This window comes from Rutidosis leptorrhynchoides, chromosome 1 (genome assembly GCF_046630445.1).
Source record: "Rutidosis leptorrhynchoides isolate AG116_Rl617_1_P2 chromosome 1, CSIRO_AGI_Rlap_v1, whole genome shotgun sequence".
Lineage (NCBI taxonomy): Eukaryota > Viridiplantae > Streptophyta > Magnoliopsida > Asterales > Asteraceae > Rutidosis > Rutidosis leptorrhynchoides.
Genome location: NC_092333.1, coordinates 145,171,139 through 145,185,193, shown reverse-complemented (window position 1 = coordinate 145,185,193; position 14,055 = coordinate 145,171,139). Strand labels below are relative to the sequence as shown.

Here is a 14,055-nt window from a genome sequence, read left to right as displayed (position 1 = left end):
TTCAGCACAACGTTAAAAGGACATAGTGACGTTCGGAGGGCCATAGATCCTAAACCGTAACTCGGATTAAGACGAGTCTTAAATAAAAAATTTATCTACTCGAACAGAGATAACTGAAAATAAACTTTACAGTAGCCCAGGTATTCTGATCAGTTCCAGAAAACAGTAAACAGTAGGTTCCGGTGGGTTCTTGGTGCTTGACGTTCATCACGGTTCTCATCCTTGATGCATATAGCTTCAAGTGTACAACTCGTTGATAGGTTTACATTATCTTTACCAAGTTTTGGCCATCATAACACTAATGCAAGTCTAAGATATGTAGCACAACTCAATTAAGTGTTGTAAGTAGTTTGATGAACCAAAGTTACATCAAGATCTTAGGTTTGACACAAACATGAATTATAAAAGTAATATTGAACTACAAACTTGAAAGTAAACTAACTAATTAAGATCTTAAGTTGTAGAACATAGTTCTTAGTTAGATCTTGAAGATCCTAGACCCAAAAGTCTAGATCTAAAGCTATTAAGTTAAATCCTAAGTGATAACACTTGAATCTTTACTTTAATGAAACCATAAGTTACAAAACTTAGATTTTCATCTTGCAAAGTGTATGTAAGCTTACAAGCTTTTGTTTATGACAAAATATGTACACCATAAGCTATAGAAACTTAGATCTTTCATAATTATTTGAAGTTGTAACTATAAATTTAAACTTCCATGTTCTTGAACTTATAAAGTTAGCTTTTGTTCAAGAAAAATGAGATCAAAGTTAACTAGTAACACTTGACCAAGAACAACATAAATCACGAATTTAAAGATGCTAGAAATGAAGAAATAAACTAAATAAACAAGTAACAAGTTCATGGTTATTCATACTTTAAAGATTCAAGCCAAGATCTTGATCTTTAAGAAAGTAAACTTTAGTTTACAAACATGAATTCAAGTATGATTTTACAACATGAACTTTCTTTCTTTAAAACATTAAGTGTATAACATAAACTAGAGAGTTTTGTTCTTGTATGTTCTTGTATGAACAAGATAAAATGAAGAACAAACTAAAGAGTTTGATCCTTAATAACATGTAAGTAATCAACAACAACTACAAGTAATCAAACAACAAACAAAGATTGATGATGAGGAGTGTTGTTGCTACGGTTTTTCAAAGAAAAGAAGAAGAGAAGAAAAGCTCAAGTTACTTACAAAGTAGAGAGCAAAATGAGAGAAATGTTGAGAGAAAAATGCAAGTAAGTGTGTAAGTGAGAAATGAAGTGAACTAGTGCTTGAAGTAATACAAAAAATGAAACAAAAACTCCCTCCACACTCTTGTATGGCCGACGGCCAAAAGGAATCAAGAGGAAGGAAAAGACCCACTAGATTCTTCATGTAATTGGCTCAAAAGTTGGTTATAAGGTTAGCTTACATGGGAACTAGGTGTAAGTATGTAGTAACTAGATTATTTATGCACTAATTAACTAGTTAAACCTTAATGGACTACTTACAACAAAAGGGCTCCTAAATTAATCCATTAAGATAAGTATGGTGGGCTTCTAGGTCCATTATCATTAATAAAAGCCCATGTTCAAGTAATTAACAATTTAATCCAATAAGAGCCCAAGTAATTAACTACTAACCTTAGTTAATTAAAAATGATTAATAACAATTAATCATGAATGTAAATAATATCCAGAATATTATTCGTGAAAAGTTCATGTGTCACAAAGACGTGTCGGGCAATTAAAATTCATGTATGGTAACAAGTAAATGTATAGAAATACATTCATTAAATCACAAGCATTAATAATAAATATTAATAAGTAAACGTTGAAAAATCCAGGGTCGTTACATTTGTGATGAGGGAACATGAAGATAGTGACTAGTACTAGTGGATCCCATAAGTTAAACTTTGCCATATATAAATCAAATGCCACGTGATTTAGCATTATATGCTTCCATTCACATCCATAATTTATCAATTATGTGGAACCCAGCAATTGATCAAAAGTACGAGATATTTGAAGATGAAATTAATTGATATAAGTTGTGGGGTTCGGTCAGGAAACAAGGAAACATAAAGAAGATGTAAGTGGAGCATTACTCATTTCATTACTATTAAATCACTGTCACCATCATTTACTCTTGATTTAATAGGATATAGGAACGAAAGTGGGTTTGATTATAACAGGAACAATAGATGCCAATATTTAATCAACAACTTGCACAAGTGGGATTTGGTGGTGGCACTTTCTTGTTGGACAAAAGACACGGCCAAAAGAAGAATCTTAGATCGTGGTTTGGTTTAGCAAAATATCGGAGCCCACAACAGGAAAAAGAAAAACAAATCATGTAAATATAGTAGTATAAATATGTAGGCTGCAGGTTCGAGGGTTTTAAATAAATAAATAAATAAACGAAGTGGTGGCTGTTTATGGCTGCAGTAGCTGTAACAGCGTATTACAAGCAACAGATAGCACTTCAATTTGGGGTTTGGTGCTGTATTTGTCGAGCAGGAACCAGGCACGAGATCTAGTAGAAACAATTGTAGCAGTAGCAGTAATTTATAATGGTAATAAACAAAATAGATATAAGTATGGTTGTGGTGATAGAAGTGATCATGGTTGTTTTGTGTTTTGTTCTAACAGAAAAACGAAAAGCAATTGCGGTAGTTGTTGAGTAATGGCGTTCCAAGTATTGTAGTAGTTCGTGGTGATCTCTATCTCTCTCTCTCACCAAATACAACAACAAATCGTGAGCAGATCATAGATCAGGAGCAAACCAAGTCACAAATTAGAATCGAAATATGGGTTTTGATCAGCAAAGTCGCCAGACGAGTGTACCGGAAGAATAACCGACGGCGAACAGTGGTGCGGCCCTTCCTACCGGAAGAATAACCGACGGTGAATAGTTGTGCGGCCCTTCTATTTTTATTTATTTATTTATTTTTATTTTTTCTTAAGAGTATATAAACAAAAATTCAATAAATTAAAAGAAATTATATGTGAACCACAACAAAAGGCGGATGTATGTTCTCTTTTCATAAAGACATCTAAATTCAAGTAGTAACTAACTAGAAAGGTAATCCTTAACTTAATATAAGTTAATTGGTCAATTGTCGAGTACCACAAATGTGTTTTAAATATCAAAAAGTCAACTTACAATTTGTAGTCGTTATTATTATTTTTATTTATTTCCTTTTATCATGTGTTCATTTAGTAGACATTTAAATCATGTATAGAGTACCTGATGAATCAGTGGTTGAAGGAAAAACCCAAGCTAATAAATTCTTAATCGAAAGACACATATGAGGTTTCAAGATCTTCCAGCGGTGGAGGATGATGGCCGACTGGAGTTCTTCGTGCTGATAACGTATTATAATTCAGTAGGCTTATAACTACCTTTAGTGGCCTATTTTCAATTTATGTGAAAGAAAGAAGAGAGTAAATTCTTATTGAAAAATGGTGTACATATCCTTACAATTGAGTGAGTATTTATAATACTAAAACTTAACTGTACATTACTCGTTTTCATCTTCAATTATAGAGTAGGTGAAATAATAATCAATAATTCATAATTTTACCGTGCAAGATTATCAATCATCTCTATTCATTTGCATGTATACAAAATGAGAATCCATACAAAATGAGAATCCATCCTTATCATAACACCACGTACATCTTAAAACCTAAATTTCCGGATCAAATTCAAATATCATCGTCAGACTTATAATAATAACATAACATTATCCTTTAATATTACTTCAAAATCAAATCCAAAAAATGTTTGCTGCTGCTGCTTCTTCTTCTTCATCATCATTAATCCCAGTTACCAGTTATACACTTTCATCTTTTTCACAATGCAACTCAATAGCACTTCACTTGCAACATCCCTCAATCTCAACCTCCAAAATCCCCAAATTATATCTCACTTTCAGACCTAATTTCTATCCACTACTTCCATCCTCTTCTCCGTTCCCCAAATGTTCCGCGTCTTACACATCAATTGAATTAAACGAAACCCTAGAATCAGAACAATTGCCAATTGAAGCAGAATTGGAAACAGAGAATGAAACTAATGATGATGATGATTACGATGAAGAAGAAGAAATCGAAACCGAAACGGAAACCGAGTCGCCGGAAGCCGGAAGGCTGTACGTCGGAAACTTGCCGTACGCAATTACGTCAGCAGAATTGGCGCAAGTGTTTGGGGAAGCTGGTGAGGTTAGCTCTGTTGAGGTAATTGTTAGTCATTTTATGTCTATTTTAAGTTGATGATTGTTGGATTTTGTGATTAACTTTGAGTTTTGTGTATGTGTGTAACCCTAATTGTGTGTTTGATCAGATTGTTTATGATAGAGTGACAGATAGAAGCAGGGGATTTGGGTTTATTACAATGGCAAGTGTTCATGAAGCTAATGAAGCTATTAGAATGTTTAATGGATCTGTAAGTATTTTATTTTAATGTGTTAAACGAGTTTTTATTAAGGTTGCAAAAATCGGAAAAATCGGCCGAGTTCTCGCCGAGAAATCGTTTTAGAGTTGCTGCCAAGTTCTTGTTTTGAATCGGCTAAAAAAAGGGTCAACGGCCGGCTTAATCGGTCAACGACCAATAAATTGAGTTTCTCAGCCAAAAATCGGTCAAATCTCGGTCGAACCGGTCAAATCTCGTTCAAATCTCGGGTATCATAAAAATTATCACAAAAGTCAACGAAAGTCAACCACTGAGAACTCGTTCTCCGAGAACTCCTAGAAATGGTCCCGCCAAGAACTCCCCTAGTTCCAATTTCTTCAACCTTGGTTTTTAACATGTAATTAAAGAATGCATGATGTAATGTAATAAATAGTTACTGATTGGGCTAATAATCTGCAGCAAATTGGGGGCAGAAGTGTAAAGGTGAACTTTCCCGAGGTGGCAAGAGGAGGCGAAAGGGAAGTGATGGGCCCAAAGATTAGACGTAGTAACCGAGATTTTATCGAAAGCCCTCACAAAATCTATGCGGGTAACCTTAGTTGGATCGTAACTTCAGAAAGGCTTAAAGATGCTTTTGCTGACCAGCCTGGTTTATTGAGCGCTAAAGTCATCTATGAGAAACACTCGGGCAGGTCTCGAGGTTTTGGATTTGTCACTTTTAGCTCTCCTGAGGCTGCAGAGTCTGCGCTTAGTGCCATGAATGAAGTGGTAAGCTTCAAATAGAGATGTCAATTTTGTCCCGTTTACTTTTGTTAGAGTCGATTTGGGTTATCTTATAATCTCAAATGAGTCGTTAAACAAGAATTAGCCATGGAAGGAAAACGGTCAAACTGGTAAAAAGTTAGCCAAAGAGTTTTTTCAAATGCATACAAGTATACAACTATTATAACTGAAAAGGTTTTAAAGTGCACAAAAAAATGTTTTCTGGTCAACCACTTTACACATTTCAATCTGTCACCTCTATTACGAGCATATGCTTTTTTCCCTAAGAACTAATTTTATACATTTGTCTTGTGTTATTGGTGAATAGGAGGTCGAGGGTCGGCCTTTGCGACTGAACTTATCAGCTGGGAAAACATCAGAAATGTCTCGCTTGCCGAGAATAGAAAAAAGTTCTGAGATTAATGTTGACGAGAGTGAGATACTTTCAAGTGTGGGGTCTTCATTAGAGGAATAACTGTAATTAGAACATAATCTAATCTTTGCTCGTAGTCACCCTAGAGCAAGTTTTGTGTAAGAATGCAACATTTGTGTGAGTTTCGTCATGTCTTTTATGTGTAGTATTAAAATTAGTCAATTAGTTTATTGAAATTGTTCACAAGTAATATGGGATGTTCAAAGTTGAGATTTTATCTACTACTGTATCAATATAAATAATCAGTCAGGTTGAGATTTTATTAGAATTCTCCCTGTCAATTTGTTGAACTGTGTTATGTTGTTTTTGATTATACAGTAATGAAAATTATGGATTAAAGATCAGTAGGTCATATAGATTGTTACTTTTCGATAATCGTGCAAACCAGATCGGAATTTAGATTCGTGTGCGGATGTTACCGTACAAAATCCGTCTTGATGCTAGAACTGCGTTTTTCTTTATCAATTCAGTTCAGTTGTCCCTATCGCACATATATTGGAATTTTGACCCAACGTCAATGTGATTTCACTACTTACCGTCAATTGCAGTAGCTTTTTCAGGTAACATATTTTTATTATCTGTTGAGAATATTTGAGATTTTAGTTTTAATGCTTTGATTTGTATATGCGTAGCTTATTGTGTTCAGATGAGAACTATGTGGTGAACAGTATTCTATTCTTAGAAATAGAAATGGTTTTTAAATTTGAATGGAAGATTTGTTAACTGAATTCAATGTTTTTAAATTTTGCTTTACATAAATCTGGAATTTGTGGAGTAAGGATAGGTAATCCAAGAATAGGAGTAACTTGCACCAAGAGAGTTGAATCAGAGCACGCCATCGATGGTTGAAACTTGAGGCTAAAGTAGGTGGAGGTAGCTAATACATATAGAACTTTAGAATATTGTGTTTGTATTGGAATCTATAGTGTTTGTATTAATGGCAATTTGCTTCATGTAACGCAGTAACGCGCACACACTCTCTGCATAGAATGGGCCATTGTAAATCAAATATAGAAACTTGTATTTGATTTTTGACAGACACACAATTGCATCTCTTAATTAAATCAAACTACACGTGAATCAAGTTGTTCGAATTATATGGCAAAATTAGCAAACTGTAGATGTGTGTCTTGTGGGTTATTCTATGATCTGGTTGTACTGAAAGAGATGGATGTTCATTATGTTCAGGCAAAATCAACTTTGTGTGCCTCAACAATTAGGATTGTGCAATTGTAGCATCGGAATACAACTTGTTTGCAAGTCATGGTACAAAGTCGAAAACCTTTGTAGCTAATACAACAACTTGTATCTGCAATTGTTATTTTTAGAATCTATGTTGCCTTTTTGATGGTATGTTTCGTACGTTACGTCCATTTTTGTAGAGGTTTAAATTACATGAAAAAAATTGTATGCGAGATAAAGATTTAGCTTGTTTCGAAAGCTGATTTGGTAGTGGAAAAAGAGAAGGGAGAGTTGAATGATGAACCACGTCAACTCTCTATATTGTTTGTGGGTTTGATAGGTTAAAACTTTAGACCTGAATGACAAAGCTTTGCTCATGGTTCGTCAATTCCAAATCATACCAAGTTAATTTGACTAACTACATATGTAACTATTGTATGGAAGGAGTGATGCCTCACTTACACCATCAAGATTCACCCGTACATCACCATGATTTACTCATATACGTCTATGCATGGACATCATTATGATAAAATTATACTCCAAAGTCCAAACACTTTTTGGCTTTCTACGGATGAATATGTGTCCGAATAAAACACATTTGCATATCATTATGATAAATAAAATTCTTTAATTTTGACCTTTCACAAAACCTTACTCTCCTTTTTTTTGTGTGCCAAATGTTACTTTTTTATAAAAATATAAAATGTTCAAATTTAGTTTTCCTTTCTTTGAGTGTCTTGCATATTTCTATTTTTTTTAAGGACGGTGACTTCTGAAAAAGTAAATGATGTAATTTTAAAAAAATAAATAAATGCTAATCAAATAAAGTTTCTTGAAGTTATGGAGTATTAATTATAACAAATTTCTAGTTACCGTGCATGGAAGATTATTCAAATATACTCCGTATCATATTTTTGTGCACATCAACAACAATTATCAAGATTTTGGTAAAAATTACTTTAGTTTTATCATGGCAAGAATCGTAGAAAATAGAAATTACTTAATTTTATTGTGGCAACAATTGCAGAAAAAGTTACTGAACATGAATTGTAAAAATGAAAAACGTAAGGTATCAAAATGTAAATAAGCAATAATCACTAATAGTCTAGAAATTTGACAACACAACACCGACTAAACTACCGTCATAACTTAAGTCTCCTCACTAAACACGTCATCTCTAATTTTTTACACACACCAACAGTCTCAAAATCATCTAAACATTTAGATCGGATTGAAGAAGAAACCAATGGCAGGAATTAAAAGCAAATTATTTATCGTATTTATTTGCTCGATTTCTCTGATTGCTGATGCAATCGATGTGAAATACTGCAGTAAGTGGTTTATTAAGTTTTTTAGTTTAGTATATGATTCAAACATATAAGAGTTTTAGATTTTATAATAAATTAATTAATTTAATTTGATCGTGTTTACGTAATTAGGGTTTTCATATTCCTTTTTTTAGTTATTTCTATTCTATTGGTCAATACTGTTTTAGATTAGATTGCACATAAGCTGACTTTTCGATTTGGTGTTTGATGTTAACTGTTAAACCCTAATTGCTTCAAAAATCCGAAGTATAGTATAAGTATATATATATATATATATATATATATATATATATATATATATATATATATATATATATATATATATATATATATATATATATATATATAGTGGCGGCAGGAATTTTTTAAACCGGGCCGAAATTTTTTTCAAAAGCTTAGCAAATTTTTTGGTCAAAATTTTTTGGACAAAATAAGGAGGTTTTGGGGAAAAATATGGAGGCTTTTGGGCAAAATATGAAGGCTTTGGGGACAAATTATGGATACTTTTGGGGAAAAAAAATCCACGGGCCAAAATCGAAAAATTCAAAATTTTTTCACTTAAAATTACAAATCAGTTACAAATTCACTGGGGGCGGCGGCGCCCCACCCTGCCCCCACATATTTCCGCCCCTGCACTAGGGATGGCAATGGATGTTACATCCATGGACATCCACCCGATCCGATCCATTTATTATGGATATGGATGATGTAAATGGACGATTAACGGATATGGATATGGATATGGATATGGATGATCTAAACCATGGACATCCACCCGATCCGATCCATTTATTATGGATATGGATGATGTAAATGGACGATTAACGGATATGGATATGGATATGGATATGGATGATCTAAATATTTCATGGATCGGATATGGATCACAATTTATCATCCACGGATATATCCATTATCACCCGAAATGCATTTTACATACATATATACGTATTAAAATGTATGCATACACATCTACATATCGATATACATATACATATGACCTACAAATTCTTAACTTATTAACAATAATAAGGGTTGTGATAGTCACAATTATTAAATTGTTACTAACAATATTCAAAGTTACATATTTATATTAGTTTAAACGTATACTTACTTATATTATAACGTATTTTGCTTAATTAGATTCACAATCGGCGACAAATTACAATCAAAACATGTGTAACAAATCGAAAACATAAAGATTAAATATTTACATTTGTTATAATCTATATTAAATTGATGAATTCATCGTTAGATTAACATTTCATTTGATATCCAACGGATATTTAATCCATCGGATATGGATATGGACGGATGAACTGAAATTAAATGGATATGGATATGGATATGGATGAGGAAAAATTAAATGGATATGGATGTGGATATTGCATCATCCGATCCATATCCGATCCATTGCCATCCATACCTGCACATATACGTTGTTGCTTATGAATAATAGATTTTTTTAGGTTTAGTGCAGTTAGGAAGTTCCACATATTTATGAATATGTAGAACAGAATATGTCAAGTGCTACCATAGTTGTCATAATTTTTTTTTCTTTTCTAAAAGTTGAAGTTAATTGTATTAATATTAAGATCCAATACTTCTGTAAATCATGCTGAATTTTGAGAAACATCGATGAATTGATGTCTTATTTGATCCGGACGGATATTTTGGTAACCGTTAGACCTATATGATTGTGGCAATTTAGTATAAGCTTCATTATATGTTAATAGATCAACTAATGAAATTAACACAAGTCTTTGTGCACCTGAACCATGTTGGAATTATGAAAATAGCATACTTGAATATGAATTACTTAAGGTACTGTAGTTTGAACCTTATGTATAAAAACAAGATCTTTCTAGTGGGCATGTCTTTTATTTCAGTAGCATACACATTAAATAAAGATTTTTATGTTGTATTATCAAAACTTGTACAGAGAAGAACAAGGATTATGATGTCAAGGTCAGTGGAGTTGAGATCACTCCTTACCCAATAGAAAGAGGCACAGAGACCACCTTCACTATTTCTGCATCTACAGGTAGAGCTTTATCCTAATTATATTCATCTTTGTCTCTTACTTTTATCTTTGGAGGATGATGCAAACAGCTATCCCCTATTGGTTTGTTGTTATTTATCTGCGATATACAAAATGATGCAATGGTGTTTGTTATGAGAAAGTATAACACACGTGTTTGTTATGATTCTACAAATATCATATACTTCTATTCTCTTTTTATGATTTTGTCTTGTGGGCATGTTCCTTAACATCACAAAATAGTAGCTGTAATGCAGATTTGACTTGGTGTGTGAATGTCAATTTTTAAGATTGGCTGAACATGATTTAGAAGTGCATTTTAAATCGATTTAGGCATTCGATATTTTACATTTTCATAGCTGTTAGAATAAGATTTATAATTTATGTTTTTGGAATGCAGACACGCCCATTTCTGGAGGGAACCTTGTAATCGATGTGTCATACTACTTTTTCGGTGTGTATAGTGAGACCAGTGACCTTTGCACCAAGACAGATTGCCCCGTTACTACCGGTGACTTCGCAATCTCTCACTCCCAAGCGTTGCCTTCAGTAACTCCACCTGTAAGTAGCTTTCTCATTGACATGCATTTGATGGTTGTACATTTGAATTGATTGTTGTACATTTGACTTTGTTTTCAATTTCCCATGGAGCTAACAAGTATTGTTCAACAACTACAGGGTTCATATACACTCACAATGAAGCTGCAAGATGCTGACAAAAAGGAGTTGACGTGCATCTCGTTTGATTTCAGTATCGGATGGTACAGCTCTGAGGCACAAATAGCTTCCAGTTAAGTGGTTGAATTGAAATCTGCTATCTTCGACCAAATCCATTAATAAATAAACATGTACTGTAAATGATCCCATGTTCCTTGTGTGGATGGTTTTGTGTAATGTGTTATATTTCACTCTGGGTTCGGTACTAGCTTAGATGGTTCAACTTCTATAACTCGTATGGCTGCTATGTCCTGTTCATGTACTTTGAGAAATGATGTTTCTGCGTGTAATTCTATCTTATTTTCGGCGTGTAATTCTATCTTATTTTCGGCGTATACTCCATATGTATAATCGTGTTACTTGTCTAAATGTCTAATGAAATGGTTTCCTTGAAGGATGTTTACATGAATATAGGTGGTATCAGACCCAAGGTTGAAAAAGGTCGGGAGACGGAGACGAGTAGGTCGGGATTTTAATGGGACGAGACGGGCATGGATCAATGTTGACTTTTGAAAGTAGATGTATTTTAAACCGTTTTACATATCAAACTTAAACACATAAAACATGAATAAAGGCAACTGAAATGAGCTTATGGTAAAGTTTTTATTTAGTAAAGATCAAGTGATTATCATGTATAAAAGGATTGAAAAAACTAATTTTGACCGTCTTGACTGACATTGACCGTTTTGACTGTTTTGTGCCAAAACAAGTCGGGAAGTCTCCTAGCCATTGACCGTGTTGACCGACTTCTGCCGAAACAAGTCGGGAAGTCTCCTAGCTGTTGTAACGGTCATCGTGGCTGACTTTAGCTGCAATACTGATCAGACACGCTCATTGAAAATGGTGACATTTTAAGGTTAGGTACTTGGAATTGTTGATAGTTTATGGTCAAGGTACTGCCATTAATGTAAAGTACGTTCTTATAGGTAATCTTTGGGGCTTAGTTTATGGTCAAGGTACTACCATTAATGAACAAAGTACGTTCTTATAGATCTTTGGGGCTTAGTTTATGGTCAAGGTACTACCATTAATGCACAAAGTACATTCTTATAGGTGATCTTTGGGGCTGTTGTTGATAGAAAGCTAATCGCATATGCTCAATAATGTTTTGGATTGGGGTAGAGGAGTAGAGGTTCAGTTCATAAGTGATAATCAATGAATGGGTATGATGGTCCAGTAGGGTAGTTACGTTAATTGTTAAGTCCTTATTGTTAAGAGACATGTATCATGGTTGGTACAAAAAAAGTCTTATAACCCCTCCACTATATATAGCTTTAACTTTATATCCACAAAAGTCTAGTTGATTAACTAAAAGAGTAGATGAAGGTGCTTTTAGCCATTTGCAAGACCCCTCCTTGTGACTCAATTATATGTGGTGTGCCACACCTTGTCTCCCATTTTTAGCCTAATTTGGTTTGCTATCTCCATCATTGCCAAATTTTTGGTCTGATTTAACCCAATTTTGTAAGTTTTTTTTTTTTTTTTTTTGTCATTTCACCCTAACACAAGTTTAGCAAATCAAGTAGCTAGTTAGTAAGTTCATTGATCAACTTTAGCATTTCAAATGAGCATTGAGTTTATTAAATTCAACATTAGCATTGAGTTCATTAAATTCAAGTCTCTTCCAAAGCATTTGTTCATATAATGTGTCCATACATCCGTCCTACATCACAGGCTCTCTTGAACACAATCGTTGATTGCGATATCGACTTTATCAATTGATGAATGTGGGTCCCTCTTGGTGGACTATAACGCTATTGGTGTGTCCAACCAAAGGTCAGAACATATAAGCCCCCACCATATACAACCACTAGATATATAAAGGTCCTTTACTCTCACCTTCTTCTTTACCCCTTGGCCCCCATCATGTAAACTTCCTTTACGAAACTTTCGTTATATAGATTAGTTTGTTACCCATTACCGATTATTGACACAACGTCGTTGATAAAGACCGATCCGTTCAGTTTATAAACCTCCCTCAAGTTGATTAGAAGCGTAGTGAAGAGATGAAGGGAATGAGAGGAAGATTTGTAGGCAAACTGAAATCCATTTCAGCCATCACCAACCTAAAACAAGGTCTGGTTTTTCATGACAATGCATTAAATCAGTACTTCCAAACACCAACACTCACAAGTGACATGAAGAATGAAGACATGAAGACTAACATGACGGTTTCAGAAGAAACCGTAAACCGTTCATTGTTGGTGGAGTTTGAAGAAAAGTGTCCACCGGGTGGAAATGATTCAGTCATCTTCTACACAACAAGCTTAAGAGGTATACGTAAGACTTTTGAAGATTGTAACACAATAAGGTTTTTGTTAGGGAGTTTTCAGATTTTGTACGATGAACGAGACGTTTCAATGCACATGGAGTTCAGGGAGGAGTTGTGGCGAATATTGGGCGGTAGGGTGATCCCACCAAGACTATTTATCAAAGGAAGACTTATTGGCGGTGTTGATGAGGTGGTCGGACTTCATGAAGAAGGTAAGTTAGAAGACCTTTTGAATGGCATACCGAAAAGTCCGACCACTGGGCCCTGCCAAGGGTGTGGGGGGATGCGTTTTGTGCTTTGTTTAACGTGCAATGGTAGCCGAAAGGTGGTCTTGGAGGAGGTTATCGAGAATGATACCATGTTTCCGATTAGTTGTGTAGAATGTAATGAGAACGGGCTAGTGAAATGTCCCGTTTGCTTTTAGTAGTTTACTTGAAGGTAGGCTCGTACACAGCACTTAATCCCACGAATGTGAGGTACGTGGCATTTGTCGTGTAGAAGTTGATTAGGAAGTCTATGCTTTTAGAGCTTAGTATCTCCATACCAAAAAATTGTGTCCTAAGCATATTAATTGTTTTAGACTGAAAAAATGATGGATGTGTTTTGAATGACAAGTAGATGAAGAGATTCAAGTTTGAAAATAAACATGTGAATATGAATATATGATAAATATATGGTTGAGGTATCATATGCTCATTATCATCTTATGTACTATCTGCCATTATTATTAATCCTACTATGGTTCGGGCTGTATTTATCACCATGAGTATATCATTTGATATCCTGATTTCTACACTTTTGTTGGTAAGTTAGTGTGCTTAACTTTGCTACTTAATTCTTATTTGAAAATTGAAATTGCTGATTTTAATGATGACTTGCAATGAATATTGATTACTTTTTAATCTTTAATTG

The 14,055-nt window shown here is 34.1% G+C and overlaps 3 protein-coding genes across 3 annotated transcripts; all 3 read left to right on the top strand.

The window, feature by feature from the left end:
- The first annotated feature begins 3,729 nt into the window (after window positions 1–3,729).
- Window positions 3,730–5,862, top strand: LOC139866151 (33 kDa ribonucleoprotein, chloroplastic). The gene is made up of 4 exons (XM_071854292.1): window positions 3,730–4,230; window positions 4,337–4,438; window positions 4,865–5,173; window positions 5,496–5,862. Exons 1-4 carry the CDS (start codon window positions 3,775–3,777, stop codon window positions 5,640–5,642), a joined length of 1,014 nt encoding a protein of 337 aa, XP_071710393.1. The 5' UTR covers window positions 3,730–3,774; the 3' UTR covers window positions 5,643–5,862.
- Window positions 5,863–7,924: 2,062 nt separating this feature from the next.
- LOC139866141 (uncharacterized) lies at window positions 7,925–11,195 on the top strand. The gene is made up of 4 exons (XM_071854279.1): window positions 7,925–8,116; window positions 10,056–10,157; window positions 10,555–10,715; window positions 10,833–11,195. The coding sequence occupies exons 1-4, from the start codon at window positions 8,032–8,034 to the stop codon at window positions 10,947–10,949; spliced, it is 465 nt and encodes a 154-aa protein (XP_071710380.1). The 5' UTR covers window positions 7,925–8,031; the 3' UTR covers window positions 10,950–11,195.
- A 1,551-nt stretch (window positions 11,196–12,746) lies between these two features.
- Window positions 12,747–13,855, top strand: LOC139866131 (uncharacterized protein At5g39865-like). Its single transcript, XM_071854267.1, has one exon. The coding sequence runs from the start codon at window positions 12,878–12,880 to the stop codon at window positions 13,565–13,567; it is 690 nt and encodes a 229-aa protein (XP_071710368.1). The 5' UTR covers window positions 12,747–12,877; the 3' UTR covers window positions 13,568–13,855.
- Window positions 13,856–14,055: the final 200 nt, after the last annotated feature.

Excerpts from the sequence above, each read along its gene's own strand:
- LOC139866141 (XM_071854279.1), top strand. The coding sequence starts at position 8,032 with ATGGCAGGAATTAAAAGCAAATTATTTATCGTATTTATTTGCTCGATT. Across the intron at positions 8,117-10,055 it reads AATCGATGTGAAATACTGCA|AGAAGAACAAGGATTATGAT; the intron begins GTAAGTGGTTTA and ends AAACTTGTACAG. Across the intron at positions 10,716-10,832 it reads TGCCTTCAGTAACTCCACCT|GGTTCATATACACTCACAAT; the intron begins GTAAGTAGCTTT and ends CAACAACTACAG.
- LOC139866151 (XM_071854292.1), top strand. The coding sequence starts at position 3,775 with ATGTTTGCTGCTGCTGCTTCTTCTTCTTCATCATCATTAATCCCAGTT. Across the intron at positions 4,439-4,864 it reads TTAGAATGTTTAATGGATCT|CAAATTGGGGGCAGAAGTGT; the intron begins GTAAGTATTTTA and ends AATAATCTGCAG. Across the intron at positions 5,174-5,495 it reads TTAGTGCCATGAATGAAGTG|GAGGTCGAGGGTCGGCCTTT; the intron begins GTAAGCTTCAAA and ends ATTGGTGAATAG.
- LOC139866131 (XM_071854267.1), top strand. The coding sequence starts at position 12,878 with ATGAAGGGAATGAGAGGAAGATTTGTAGGCAAACTGAAATCCATTTCA.